Source organism: Atta cephalotes (genome assembly GCF_000143395.1).
Source record: "Atta cephalotes unplaced genomic scaffold scaffold00026, whole genome shotgun sequence".
In the NCBI taxonomy this organism is placed as follows: Eukaryota; Metazoa; Arthropoda; class Insecta; order Hymenoptera; family Formicidae; genus Atta; species Atta cephalotes.
In genome coordinates, this window is record NW_012130090.1 from 3,091,829 (window position 1) to 3,107,447 (window position 15,619).

The 15,619-nt window shown below is 31.6% G+C and overlaps 1 protein-coding gene across 1 annotated transcript; it reads left to right on the plus strand.

Annotated features, from left to right (window-relative positions):
* The first annotated feature begins 875 nt into the window (after positions 1-875).
* On the plus strand, positions 876-13,973 carry LOC105620416 (palmitoyl-protein thioesterase 1). Its single transcript, XM_012201912.1, has 7 exons — positions 876-1,026; positions 1,644-1,753; positions 6,396-6,523; positions 6,610-6,765; positions 6,846-6,963; positions 7,208-7,366; positions 13,848-13,973. The coding sequence occupies exons 1-7, from the start codon at positions 876-878 to the stop codon at positions 13,971-13,973; spliced, it is 948 nt and encodes a 315-aa protein (XP_012057302.1).
* Positions 13,974-15,619: the final 1,646 nt, after the last annotated feature.

The window sequence follows — 15,619 nt, forward strand, 5'->3', positions numbered from 1 at the left end:
ATATTAAAATTTTTAACATTTTTGAAAAAATTTCATATAGGCGATTCCTATTTATGATCTCCTATTTACTAATGACCGGTATGTTACTGAAGCTACATTGGATGTGCATGCGTTTGAAACCCGTCTAAAGGTTTCATTATATGCAAGCAGCATCGAGCATCTGTGCAGAAGATTGCTGCTGATTACTGCGCAGAAGTTTGAACTCCAAACTCCTGCGTAATAATCTTTTATGCAGTTTTTTGATGCAAAATAAATTATGAGAGATTATGTTTTGATATACATTACTATCCTAACATATAATGCTTAAAATTTATATTTATTTACATTAACTACAAGATTCCACTATTAGGATATTTCGTACATTAAATTTAAATACAGTAAAATTATTAAACATATCACTGCGCATGCTCTGACGCTCGACGCTGATGCTGCCAAAGATACTTTAACAACACTGCCCTTAGGTTAGATATCGTGTGAACGTTAGAAAAAGATCATATGTTTCTCTTTCTCTTATATGATTTTGATAAACTAGAGAAAGAGAAACTGTAACAGTTTTTTAACTAGAGTGCTGCTTCTCTCGTGTCGCGTGACTTTGATTAGAGGGTTTCTATTCCCATCAGCCGAAATTGCTATAAAATTCCGTAAAGGGATCTAAATTATCGAATGAGCGTCACAGTCTGAACTTTCTAATGTGGTCTCGTGGCGCGTCTATCGCCGTTAAATGCGACAAAAAAAATGTTTCCACATGTGCGCTGAATAACTCTCTACTGCGCTCAGCTGTGTCCAACTGTCCGACAATTAATGTTGTTGCAGAAAGTATTGCGATGTCTCGGTTTGTGTTAGTTGCTTAAACATAAGCGTGATTGACGGTTAACATGGTTCGCGTCGCGAGAGAGCCAACGATAAATCATATTTATATTTTTGTCGCCGTGATACTTTTATGCACGAATGCCGATGGTTTACGGGAAGAGGGCATAAAATCCACCGATGGTTCGCCGGTGCCAGTGGTACTCTGGCATGGAATGGGTATGTCTTTCTGTCTAAATAATATTCCACTCACTTTCTAAATGCTTTTCCTGCATATTTTCCCTCCGAGATATTACGTGTGATATAATTTTCGCTACCTGTATGGGTAATCGTGTTGCAGTGTTCTTCATAACTGTAATATCTTTGTATGTAGTCGTTGAATTAAATTTAATTTTACTTTAAGGAATGTTTTTATAATTGATTTAAAAATTTGCTAAGAACTGTACATTGTATTCATCAATGTTTATGCATGTGAGTATGATGTCCTTAATATTTAAAAATAAAGAATTAAGCGACAGAAGTTTTTTTATAATTATGAGCAGATAAATATCTTAGCTCGAAAACTATGTAATGAAGAAAGATCTTATATTTTGCTTTTACGAAGATACTCTTCCTTTAATTTAATATTTTGTTTAGCTCAAAACTTCCAAATTTATAATTTCTGTATTTATCTTTTTAGGAAATATTATATGTATGCATTAATAATATTTGCCTACAAACATGAGATTAAAATTTTTTTTCTTTTAACTAGTAGCATGATACATTTACTTTCTAATTTTCAATTATTCATTCTTTTACTTCCTTTTGTTATAAAAATAAAAGCATATCTTTTGCAGGTGATAGTTGTTGTTTCTCTTTTAGTCTTGGAAAAATACAACAGATCCTTCAAGATGAAATCCCTGGAGTTTATGTCCATTCCATACGTATTGGAAACAATGAGATAGAGGTTGAACAATTGTTAACAATTTTAAAAGCATATATCTGGAAAAATATTCTATATAAATATGATATTTATTTTACATCTTTATTCTGTCCTACTCTTCCTTTAAATATTCATCTATTCATATTTGTTTGTCTTAATTTTTTTTTGGCATATAAACTTTTTTTACACGAAATTCTATGCTGCTCAGTGTTATGCAAGGTATTTTATTTTCAGTGCTTAGGTATACAGATATTAGAAAAATAAAATATCTAGGTAGAAAGGTACAGATATCTTATATATATCTTAAAAAAAAATACCTAGGTATGGGAATTTTATTTTTATTTTTGACATAAAATTTCAGAATAAATTGCATTTTGACAAAATGACGTCTTTAATATTATTTTGACATCACATGATGACAACTTGCTTGTTAAGATCTATGTGATCTATGTATTTCATGTATCTGTAAGTAATATTTACATATTATACAAATATTTTATATGTACATACATAAATATTCTATGCAAGTAAATTTGACATATAAAATAAAATGAAGTAACACTTATAAAGCCATTAATTCAAATAATCCATTTATTTAACATTTACTTATTATTAAAAAAATAATACGATGAAATATTATATTACGAAATGCTCTAATAAATTAAACAAATTAATAATGTAAGAAATGCCTATAAAGAGCCATAGTATCTGAGAGTAAATAAATTTATTAGAATGATAACAAAAAAAATCGTAAACATTTCGATCTAAATTTTTTAGTGTTATTAGTTACGTAACGGTTTTTAATGGTTGCGTTCGGTAAATTCAATAGAGTGGACGCTCGCTGTTATAATGTATTCTTTTAGATCATCCAAGCGTTTTAGATCTGGAAAAATACATAGCAGCGAGCGCTCACTCAACTGTTCAGCAGAAAAAACTAATCAGAGTTAACGCTTAGTGATTCTTTAATATGATTGGTTCTTGCCAGAGCTCGGTAAAATAATCGATATGACTTATTTAAAATAAAAAATATAAAATAGATTCCAAACACTTATTTAAAATATTAAATAAGAAATAGGTTACAAGAAGTTATTTAAAATATAGAATAATTTTTATTTAAAATAGAAAAATAACTTGTCTTTTATTTTATTAAATAAGTTTCTTTATTAAATAGATTTCAAAGGCAATTTCTTATTTTAAATAAGAAATTAATTTTGAAAACTTAATTAAAATATAAAATAAGAAATATGTATATTTTAAATAAATATTTCAAATAGTAAATACAAAATATTTTAATAATTTTTAACAAGTTAAAGCTTATTAAGTTTTGAGTTATTGATTATATTGTTGCATATTCACGAGCTTATTTTTTTATTTTTAATGATTTTGTTTATTTGAATATATGAATATACATTTATAAGTATAACGTTTCAGTTTTTTTTTAACTATAATCTATAATTAATATTTAAAAGTATTAACCCTTCGCAAACCACAGATGGAAAACGGATCATATGTAGATATAGTTTGTACTCACATATGCTATACTTCATCATAAATATAGTATAATTTATATAATTACTCATCGTCACTTTTACTGACGGATCGATAACATAACTGATACAATTTAAATTAAAATAAAAAATATAAATAAGTTCCAGAAAATTATTTGAAATACAAAATCGATAAAAAATTGATATAACTTATTTAAAATATTAAATAAAAAATAGGGATCAAAGAAGTTATTTAAAATAATAAATATTAAATAATGTTTTAATTTTTTTGTTTATTTAAAATATATATTTTAAAGAAATTTATTTGAAATAAAGACTGAGCCTTCTTGCCTTTAATTCTTTACTGAATCTAAGAGAAACCTATTATGAATGTTGAAGAAATCTTGAAGAATCATTAAGCGCTAACTGATTAGTTTTCTTTGCTGAACGCAGCCAATGTTAAATCAAGTAAAGTCGAAATAGAAATCACAATCAAAATAACAAAATATGTGTAATATTTCGACCTGATGTAATAAATTGGCTCAAAAATATCGGTGCTATTTCGAGATTGATCTTTTAAATAGGATGATTTCGAAATGTAATACAAATTTATGGCAATTACAAAGTTGTCTTAGTGTAGTATCATCCAAAACTAAAATGTATCTAACTATAGATATTAGTTTATAAGAAATAATATCCATTGCAGATATAGACATAGGTACCAAAAAAAAGTACTTCAGCCGCAGACTTCCATTATTATACTAGACTGCTAACTCCTCATTTTCTTTTACGTAAAAGTATTGCGCGTACATGATGTAAGAATACAAGGTGTACCATTGCATACGCATGTCGATAGCAATACTGGAAATAACCAATCAAATTTTGGCCTCTGTGCACTTTCCTGTGTATAACAATGCTGACATATAGTCAATTAAATTTCAGCCTTAATTCACTTCCCTACTGTGCATTCTCGGGAATGATATATTATACTTTGTCTTCTTATATCATGTGCGCATAGTTGATGCGCAAAATAAGACTATCACGTATAAACAGAAAAGAGATACCAACAGGTTAGGTGATTAACGTTTTTGCGATTAGTTCATAGTGGAAGGAATAAATAATTTGCAAGCGTCTCTCTCTAAGTTTTGGCCGTTTTTTTCTATGAATGTCGCGTAGAGACAAAGGCTATCAACTGTGAAACATGGGGCGGTATTCATAGTCTGTTTTTATTTTAAAACTGTCTTAAATAATGTCTTAAGATGCTAATACAGTCCTCGGACTTATGACATCTTAAGTCTTAAATGTAAGAATCGACTATGAATACTGATCTGCTTAGAAAGAAAAATATACTTTATATTTCTTTTTCTATAAAAAGAGAAACATAAAGTGTGTTAAACAAGGAAAGATTCAATTTCATGACGCAAAGCAGGTCGATATTCATAAGTTACATGAAGTTATAACAATAATAAATAATAATAATTTGCTTATTATTGAAGTACAATACGAAATCTAGTGAAAATCGACCAAAAACGAACGAATAAATTAAGATGTTATATTGATTAAAGATTAATGTACATTAAGATTAAGTGAAACTAGTTCAACTTTAGTTCAACTAGTTTCAACTTTACATATTCTTTATCATAGAATTTTTGCGAAATATTATTGACTGCATCATAGCTGGATGTAATTATAACTTCTTTTCCATTTATATTGTTTTTAATTAAATTGGCAATGTTTTAAATGGTAATTTTATGCGACTGTAACGAAGATTATGTAAAGTTGAAACTAGTTTCACTTAATTCTAATGTTCATTAAATATTAATCTTTAATTAATATAACATTTTAATTTATTCGCTCGTTTTTAGTCGATTTTCACTAGATTTTGTATTGTATATCAATGTTATAACTGGTCAATCACAATCATTCCATTTTTCAGAAGAATAATTATGATTGGCTAGTTTTATAACATCAATGTTATAACTTACAACATAAATCGAGCCATATAAACATAGTAAATATCTACGTACTTATACCTAGGTACTGCACAACACTGATGCTGCTATCTGGTAATTATATATTACACAGGCCGATAAAATTTAGGAAGAGGGAATCTTGTGCTTTGAACTTTGAAAGATTTCTGTAGGATTTTGATGCGCTGAAAGCGACTACTGGAAAATTACATTGTCAGTTTTTCCATTATCCTCCATTTTTTTAATAATCGCAAAAATAGTTTTTTCTGGCTAAACAAAAAAATGATATCGAAATCTGTTTTGCGGTATTTAACTTAGAAATATTCCGACAATACTAAACATATTTTTTGTTTATAAAAATCCTTTATGCAAACCGCAAACAAAAAACTTTAGAAAAATCGTAAAAACCGAAAAAAATTGACAAATTTTGAAATATAAAACCAAATATTGTAATTCGAAAGAAAAAAATTGTAAAAAATATCTGACAATTTATATTTATAGCTGTATGTTTCTAGTTTAAATCTTTTTTTTGAAAAACTAATTTCCGATCACTTGTCGCTGATTTCAAATCTAACCAAAAAAGATTACACAACATGCTCCTGTATTGCCTATGCGTCAGATTCGAGAGAATATCGCGCATTATAGATGACGCGCGGGCTGTTTTGACACTTTAAATTCAATAACTTCTGAACAAGTGATCGGAAATTAGTTTTTCAAAAAAGATTTAAACTAGAAACATACAGCTGTAAATATAAATTGTCAGATATTTTTTACAATTTTTTTCTTTCGAATTATTTGATTTTATATTTCAAAATTTGTCAATTTTTTCAGTTTTTTTGCGGTTTGCATAAAACATTTTTATAAGTATCGAAAAAATATTTTTAATATTGCTGGAATATTGCTGAGTTAAATGCCATAAAACAGACCTCGATATCATTTTTTATTTAATTGGACAAAATTAATAAAAAAACTATTTCTGGGCAAAATTGTTTCTGCGAGTATTTAACAAATGAAATAATGAAAAAAAAATGGACAACACAGTCGTTTTCAGCGCATCAAAATCCTACAGAAACATCTTTCAAAGTTCAAAGCAACAAGACCTCCCCCTAAATTTTGTCGGCTTGTATTATTTGCGTTGTAATTTTATGCTATTATTTCATTTCGTAGTTGTTTTAGTGCAGAATTAAGACATAACATCTTTTCTTATAGGATGTTGAGAACGGCTATTTTGGAAATATTAATGAGCAAATAAAGCATGTATGTGAGCAAATGTCGCAAAATACAAAACTTCAAAATGGATATAATGCCATTGGTTTCTCTCAAGGGGCTCAATTTTTGTAAATTGCTTTTTTTATTAATTATTTAATTATTTATCCATATCAATTTTTTGTATTGTAATTTGCAATATCGTTCTCTATTTTAGAAGAGCAGTAGCTCAAAGATGTCCTAATCCACCAATGCTGAATTTAGTATCTTTAGGCGGTCAGCATCAAGGTGTTTTCGGCTTACCAAAGTGCTCAGACTCATCTCGATTCTGCAATTACATGCGTCGCATGCTTCATCTCGGTGCATACTTGTGGTATTTGCTCTCATGGTTTTTGAAGTCATTAAGCAGTATTAATGGAAACTCTTTGTGTATTATTTTAAACTTTTTCTTAGGTATATACAAAATTCGCTGATACAAGCTTCTTATTGGCATGATCCTTTGCAAGAAGATGAATATCAAAAGAAAAATCTTTTCCTGGCCGAAATCAATAATGAAAATATTAATAATATAGTAAGTATCATATACATTAGAATTTTTAATTATAATATAAAAATATATTTTCTAATTTCAATCAATATATAATATACGATACATCTTATGAATAAAAAATACTGATGTAACTTTATGTTCAGATATTGCATGTGATATATATCATAGAACGATATTAAATTTTGAAGCAGAAAAATAGTAAAATAAAAATTATATTATTAAAGAATTAATATTTTTATTATTTATATGTATTGTATTGTAACAGGAATATAAAAACAATCTTCAAAAACTTCGAGCTTTAGTTCTCGTTAAATTCGAGAATGATACAATGGTCGAACCAGTAGAGACAGAATGGTTTGGATTTTACAAACCTGGTCAAGTGGAAGAGGTGCAGAAGTTGCAGCAAAGTGAGCTGTATCAACAGGTATGCATTCGCGTGATTGATTTCAAAACATAGTCACTCAATGCACATAGAATAGAATAGAATTTATTACACTTCAGCATTTACATAACTAAGAAGGGGACTTAGTATAAATTCCTTATCCACACTCATCCTTCTATACTGCTCGTATCTAACTCTAAAAACAAAGATTTTCTTAATATTTTTATTTTCACACATACATTTCTTTGAATGTCACAATATATGTTCTTCTATCTTATATAATATTTATTACAGCATATTACATATCATAGCCTGACATTGCATACTATACAATACACTACAATACAATAGTAACTTATAGCTACACTTATACATAGAAATGTCGCAGTACAATATATATTCCTAATATTATATCACAGTATTTCTAATCATATCTCACGCACTTCTAGATGCAAACTTGTTCTCCTGTCTGAATATAGTACTCCACGTTCTTTATCTCACTACATTTAACTGAATCTAATTCTTCGTTCCAAAGTTTCTTCCATATTTTCTCCTTATCCTTTCCTAGCTCCCTAAACCAATTACATATTTTTGGACATTTCTCCGCATAGTGTCATGTTCCATACAGTCTATTCCTATTTCGCAATTCCTATATAATAATACATGCATTCCCTATATTCCTTATCTAGCCAATATTTATTTTCTTGTTCTATATTCCCGCATCTAAGCCTAACTAAATCTCGCACGCCTTCGCCCACTTGCACCCTACATATGTTTTCCTTCCTTAAATAATTGGGACATCTATTCCTCGTATCACTCTTTGTACCTTTCACTCATTGTATCTCGCAGTCCTCATCCTACTATCTTCCCACTGTCTTTGCCCATCCCTCATAATTATTTCCTCCTCTAACTCCCTTTATCTCCATTGTCTCCTAATTCCCTCGCATTTATTCCTCATTCCTATTATAAAACCTTTCTCTTTTTTTACCATATATACCCTTTCACTTATCCTTTTCTTTTTCTTTTCAACATCGAGCACAACAACACGAAGTAAATCGTCCTCTCTTCTTTTCTTTAATCTCCTCTCGTATCTCATGGCTGTTATTCCTCAACCTACCCTTAATTTGTCCATAGCTAATTCCCTCATTATCATATATCTCGGAGTGCAAAACTCTATATTGAATATCCATCTCACATAATCTAACATAATCTTCTCCAGACTTCCTCTTTCTTCCCATCCCCAGATCTCCGCTCCATACTCCATAACACTTTATATTAGGTATTTAAAATTAGTATCCTCCTTATAAAATCGTTTCTGCATAGTCTTTCTCCTAAACCTCATATCTTTTTGGCTGTCGCCCTTCCTTTCCTGTTCAATTCTAATATGATCTTCATAATCATCTTTTCTATTAAAAGTAAAATACATTGTACCTCCTCAATCTCTTTACCTTCTCATGCTTCCTTCTTTTTTTCCCATGTTTATTAAATATTACTATCTTTGATTTTCAGCACACAGTTCTAGTTTTCTATTTCTTAAAAATCTCCTTAGTATATCCATCATGTCTATCAGCGCAACCCTATTTTTTGCTAACAGCACTATATCATCCGCATACGCTAAGTTCCATATCCTTATACTACCTACCGCAATTCCTCCTATATTTCTATTTTTTAACTCTATGTCAAGGTCTGCAATATATATTTTATAATTAAAAAGGAATTAAACAAGAATGGACTCAGGATTCAGCTCTGCCTAACTCCTCTTCTTGTCTGGAACTTCTCTGTTAAACCTCTGCTTGTTCTGACCTTCATCATGTTCTGTCCTCATATCAAAGAATCCCTTTTATTAATAAGTGAGCACAGCACGAGCAAACAAGGAACTTCATATAATGTTATTTGGAATATCTCAGCACGTCTGGACGAATGACTGCTCTCCGTAGATCTGTCTGTCGCAGATGCATCAACAACGATGCGTCGTCTGGGCAACTTGACATCACGGATGTCAATACAGCGCGATATGCGACGGAGTTACGGGCGTAACACTATACTCCAATCTCCCCAGTTGCTCCTTGATTCCATATCTTCTTAGTAATTCCCGAAGTACATCTCTCTCTCTCTATCTCTGTCGAAAGCTGCCTTCAAATCCGCAAAAAGAGTATATACTTTCTTCTCCCTACTTTCTGTCTGCTTGCTCTTTTGATCAGATGATTCAGTATAAATATTGGGAGTACAAATAAGTTTCCGCCGTTTGCAAAAGACGGCGCCACTAATAAACTATAGTTAAAATTGTTTGATATAAAACGACATATCGTAAGATTGGACATTCGGCAACACCATAACCTTGAAATATTAGCGATTTTGTATCAGCATCATATATTTTTTTTGTACGAAAATGTCGAGTTTTGAGCCGAATAAGCGTCATTTACGAGACCTTTTGATTTACTTCTTTAATTTGAAGAAATCTGCAGCTGAGGCTCATAGATTGCTTGTAGAAGCATATGGTGATGCTGCCTTAAGTGAGAGAAGTTGTCGTGAGTGGTTTAAGTTTAAGAACGATGAATTTGACGTCGAAGACAAAGAACGTAGCGGAAGTGTACGAAGACGCAGAATTGGAAGCATTATTGGATGAAGATTCGCGCCAAACGCAAAAAGAACTTGCACTTACATTAGGAATGACTCAACAAACAATTTCATATCGTTTGAAATCATTGGGAACGATTCAAAAGCAAGGGAATTGGGTTCCATATGAACTGAAGCCGAGAAACGTTGAATGCCGAAATTTTCACATGTGAAATGCTGCTTGCCAGGCATAAACGAAAAGGTTTTTTGCATCGTATAGTCACTGATGATGAAAAATGGATTCACTATGATAATCCAAAAAAAAGGAAATCATGGGGACCATTTGGCCATGCTTCAACATCGACAGCCAAGCCGAATATTCATGGAAAAAAACTCATGTTGTGTATTTGGTGGGATCAGCTTGGTGTCATGTATTATGAGTTGCTCAAACCGAACGAGACCATTACTGGAGCTCTCTACCGAACACAATTGATGAGATTGAGCCGAGCACTCAAGGAAAAACTATTACTCCAGGCATGACAAAATTATTCTCCTGCATGACAATGCTCGACCATATGTTGCGGCGCCGGTCAAAATCTACTTAGAAACACTCAAATGGGAAGTTCTACCCCACCCGTCGTATTCTCCAGACATTGCTCCTTCCACTTGTTCGATCGATGACGCATGGTCTGAGCAGCACTTCACATCATATGAAGATACCAAAAATTGTATCGATGATTGGATAGCCTCAAAAGATGAAGCGTTTTTCCAGCGCGGTATCCACATGCTACCAGAAAGATGGGAAAAAGTAGTGGCTAGCGATGGCCATTACTTTGAATAAAACATTATGTATCGTTCTTTCACAATAAATGCTTAATTTTTGATAAAACACGGCGGAAACTTATTTGTACTCCCAATATGTTATGATCGACCTGCCTTTTCTGAATCCTGCGTCTTTGGGATTATGTTTTTCTTCCCTATCTCTTCTTTCAATTTTTCTTCAATTCTTAGGATCTCCGCATACCATTTGTACGTTATACACAATAACGATATCCCTCTATAATTTCCTACCGATTCTGTGTCTGCTCTCTTATATAATATGGCACAATAATATTTTGCTTCCAATCTTCAGGTCTCTCCTTGTCCCAATAATTCTATCATGTACTTCCATAACGTATCTTCTGCATATTTCCACGCTTCCATCGGGATTCCATCTATAACCAAGGCTTTTTTGTTCTTCATTTTTTCTTTCTCTTTCAACTCCTCCACCTCTTCTTCTCCATTTCTTGCCTTCATGTCCTCCTTTTCCTCCGCAGAAAATTCATAAAATGTTGCTTCTATTTCTTCGTTTCAATTATTATCTTTCCATATCCTATTTCTTTTTCTTTGTCTCTTTTTTTGTTTATAAATTTCTGTACATTCACCTCCTTCTTCAAATCTCTCAATTCTGTTTCTTCTTCTCCTTCAACTCCTTAAATTTCCTACTTTCTTCCATGTATTCTCTCCTACGTATTTTTTTTAGTCTCCATCTCTTATGTATTCTCTTATATTCTCTGTATTTCTCTTCTTCTTGATACAACTTTTATCTCATCAATCCTTGTGTCTTAGAAGTTCGAATGTTTTAGTTTTTTTCTTCCTCTTGTTCATCGCTCCGTGCACAATTTTCTTGATTCTCTGCCATTTTTCCTCTATTATTACTCCTTTTCGGTCTGCTTCGCCAGCTAAGATTTCTGTTTTTTCTTGATGTTCTATTATGATCTATTCATTTCATGCATTTATCTCCTTTACTTTTTGCTTTTTTTCTCTTCCTTTGTTTTCTTCCTCTCCTCTTCTCCTTCCATGCAAAGAAACAACGGCATGTGATCCGAGTCCACCCTATCTTTTATCGTAAATTTCCTAACGTTTTTTTCTTATACCTTCATTTGTCATTACATAATCAATAACCGTATTATCCCTACATAAGTATATTCTCCATCCCAATCTCCTTTCATCAATCTGTTTAAAATGTAGCATCCTTTTCTCTATGCCCAATCTACCAATTCTGCCTCCGTTTCCTATCTTTGTCTTTACTTCTCCTTTTTATTTCTTCTTCCTATTCAATACTATTTAGTTCTTATATTAAAATTCTTTATTACTATTTCCTCATTTTCCTCTATAATTCTTTCTAACTTTTCTTCTAAATTTTTCCAGCTCCCCCTATTATATACCGATATTATTACAACCTTCTTCTTCCCTATATCTATAATCGACATTACCATATTCCTTCCTTATTTTTATATATCAGATTCGATTCCTCTGCTTCAGTTTTTCTTTATGCCTACTATAAAACCTCCTATCTCTTTCTAAGCCCTTTCTTTTCTTTTCTCTATGTGCATATATACATTCTCATTTATGTGAATTAGATAACCTCCCCTCAATTTTTTTTCACTCATTTTCTTCCAGCCATGTTTCACATAGGCTTACGAAATCAAATTTGTCTACGTAGTTTCAAAAATCTTTATCCTTATTCCTTACACCCGCAATGTTCCAAAACATAATATTTCCTCCCCTTTTATTTGCTTCGAATTCCCTTTTTTTCATGTATCTCCCTTAACTCTTCTCCTTCCACCTTTCTCTAAGTTTTCCACACTTCCTTTTTGACTCAATATAAATTTTGTTCCTCTCCTACTGCTTTCCACTTATCTCTTTCTTTTCTCATTCTATCCTCTATATTTCCTATTGTTATTTTCCTTTTCTTTTTCTCTTCCTCCCCTTTCTTTTTGCCCAACTTTTCCAAATCCCCCTTATTTTCATCCTCGCATATCCCTTGTTTTCCTATGCTTTTACCTATTTATTTATCCGAGACTGCGTTTTCCTTTCCTCAAAACTTAAATCATTTTCGAAAAAGATTTTCCCTCCGCTTAATTTATTTTTGTTTCTCATCATCTTCCTCTTCATTTCCTCATTCTCCGGCTGATTATTTCTACATCTATCCCTATTTTCTCCTTTAATAGTTTCTGAGCCCATTTCTTGCCTTTTTCTATATCTTTATCTCCTTCCCAATTAATCCCCTTAATAGCAATATTGCATTTTCTTTCCTCTCGTTCTTTATCCGCTACCAATTTTCGTATTGCTCCTATCTCTCTTCCACTTAATGCTTCCTTCTGACCACCTTCCGCTACATGCACTCGCAGTCCTATTGTAGAGCTCCTCCCTTATTATTATTTTCTCCCTTATTATTATTTCCTCTCTTATTATACACACTTCTTTCTCTCTCTCTCCTGATGTATAACCATGTCCTATTCTCCTCTCCATCTCATCTAACTTATCTTTTATCTCTTTTATCTCTTTATTATATTTCTCCCATCTTTCTCTATGTCTTTTCTCCGCCCTCTCTATCCACTTCTTTATCTTATTTTCTCTTCTATTCCTCTAATCCTCTCCTCCCAAATCTTTCCTTGACCTTCAGACTTTCCATGCCTATTTTTCTTTCCTCCCTTATATTTTCTATAAAAGCCATTCTTTCGTCTCTCATTAATTTAACTTCTTTTCTGATACTATCCTCTACTTCTCCTCTCGCTCCTCTCCTCTCCGTTCCTTCCTCTGTTTCTTCATTTAATGTTTAACCTAAATGTTACCTTTTTTCTATCGTCTGTGCCTCTTCCCTCTATCGTCAACTTTTTCTTATTGCTATCCACCGCCTTCCTCCCCCCCCCTCCTTTTCCTGACGAGCCGTTTATGTCTTTCGACGCCATAATCTCACCTACCTTCCTTCTCCTCGTAGAACAGTCCTATCATTACGAAATTCTTATCGTCTTTATTTGTGTCACTGTATTCTACTTATCCGCATCTTATATCCTATTTTTCGCCTCTAATTATACTTCAATACGCAATTTAATTCATTACTACATTCGCACGCATGCATCCACTCTCGCGCCACCTAACCAAGTCCCACTCAATGCATATTATCGATTCATAATTTTTCTAGGACTGGCTCGGATTACGTGCAATGGAAAACGCCGGTAAAATCTATTTTATTTCGCTACCTGGTGATCACTTGCAATTTACGGCTAACTGGTTCATTGAAGTTATAATTAAAAAGTATTTAATATAATTGTAAAAAAATCTATGCAAATTTAAGAATTCAATTAATTAGACGATACAGAATATAGCATACACATATATAGTATAAAAAAACAATATTACTAAACAAATTATACAATATATTTATAAGAATGTGACTACATAACGAATTGGAAATAAAGACTCTAAACAATCAAGCTGTATCTTTAATGTTGTAATAATTCTGTGTGAATTTATGTACTACATATTCATTCTTTCAAACTATGCGCTGAATTTATTTTCATTGAAATGCAATTCTCACAAAATCAGTAGTAATGTTACAAATTAAATTGATAAGCAATTTAAGGCTCCTGAATACTCATGTCAGTCATATTGAATTGTGACGTTAGAAGTGCGATATGATTTTTCTTGCACTTGTAAATAAAGACAAATTGAATAAAACAGAATAATAAAATTGCTTTAAAACACTTGTAAAAATAAGCCGAGATTATCTTCTTTTGATAGTCTAATGATGGAGTATAATAGTAAATAGAGCCCGGATTAAAGTTCTGCATTAACTGCTAGCTAGTTCTCTTACTACATCTCATCCTCTACTGCTATGGCGCTGTTTGCTTCGGGCGAATGGCAATGGGGAGAATCTTAAGGAACACGCTATAGTCAACTTGAATCGGTATGTTCATCGATGAATAATTCGGGTTCTAGTCATAAAAGACACATAAAGTAAATTTATTAATGTTTACTCAATACACATGCACAGTCTCTTTTCATTTCACGAATGTTTTTTTGATTATTTATTTATGGGTTGTCAGAGTTCAGGAAAATAAGGATAGTCTCGGCCCATTTTTACAAGGATATTACAGCAATCTTATTTCGTTTTAACCAAATTGCACTTATTTACAAATAACATATAAGGAAAATCAACGTGTCATTTCTCGCTTGTGATGTTACGATTCAATATGGCTGAAATGAGTATTCAAGATCTTAATAAGAGCATCAATACTGTGTAAGAAAATATCGATATCTTTATAAATTTCATTTTATTTCACCGAATGTTAAGGATAAAATTACACCTAGGTGGATGATTGACACTGTACAAATATCAATTATAAATATTAATTTACTAGAATACGTAATTAGCGAATACATTACATCAAAATTAATTAGTAATTTATATAATGCATTTCAAATAAAGTAATATCAAATAGGCAATTATTTTGGGTAATAATTCATTAAGTGTCAATTATCAGTGTAATAAATTGGTAATGAAATATTAGAATCATGTTAATATCTTCTCATGAACATTTCTATCGTTTTCCATGCTGGTAAATTTTATTGAAATATTCTTCAGTTCGGAGAATTGTTGCGCGCGCGAGTCAAATGCTTACTGAAGTGAGCAACATTTCGACTGGCGCGCGGTCTACTTGTTGCATTCAAAATCATCATTCGAAATTCAGAATAATCCATCCAGATGTAACTTTATCCTTAACATTCGATGAAATAAAATAGAATTTATAAAGATATTGATACTTTTCTATATTTTACGTTTTTCAAATTATTGCAATAATTTAAAAAAATCGATCTTCGAAACTATGAGCCAATGGCTGAAACGGCTGGACACATCGTTTTTTTTCTCAAGAACAACTTGTAAAAAGCGCATCAAAATCAACACTGTCACCT

Excerpts from the sequence above, each read along its gene's own strand:
- LOC105620416 (XM_012201912.1), top strand. The coding sequence starts at position 876 with ATGGTTCGCGTCGCGAGAGAGCCAACGATAAATCATATTTATATTTTT. Across the intron at positions 1,754-6,395 it reads TTGGAAACAATGAGATAGAG|GATGTTGAGAACGGCTATTT; the intron begins GTTGAACAATTG and ends CTTTTCTTATAG. Across the intron at positions 6,524-6,609 it reads TCTCAAGGGGCTCAATTTTT|AAGAGCAGTAGCTCAAAGAT; the intron begins GTAAATTGCTTT and ends TCTCTATTTTAG.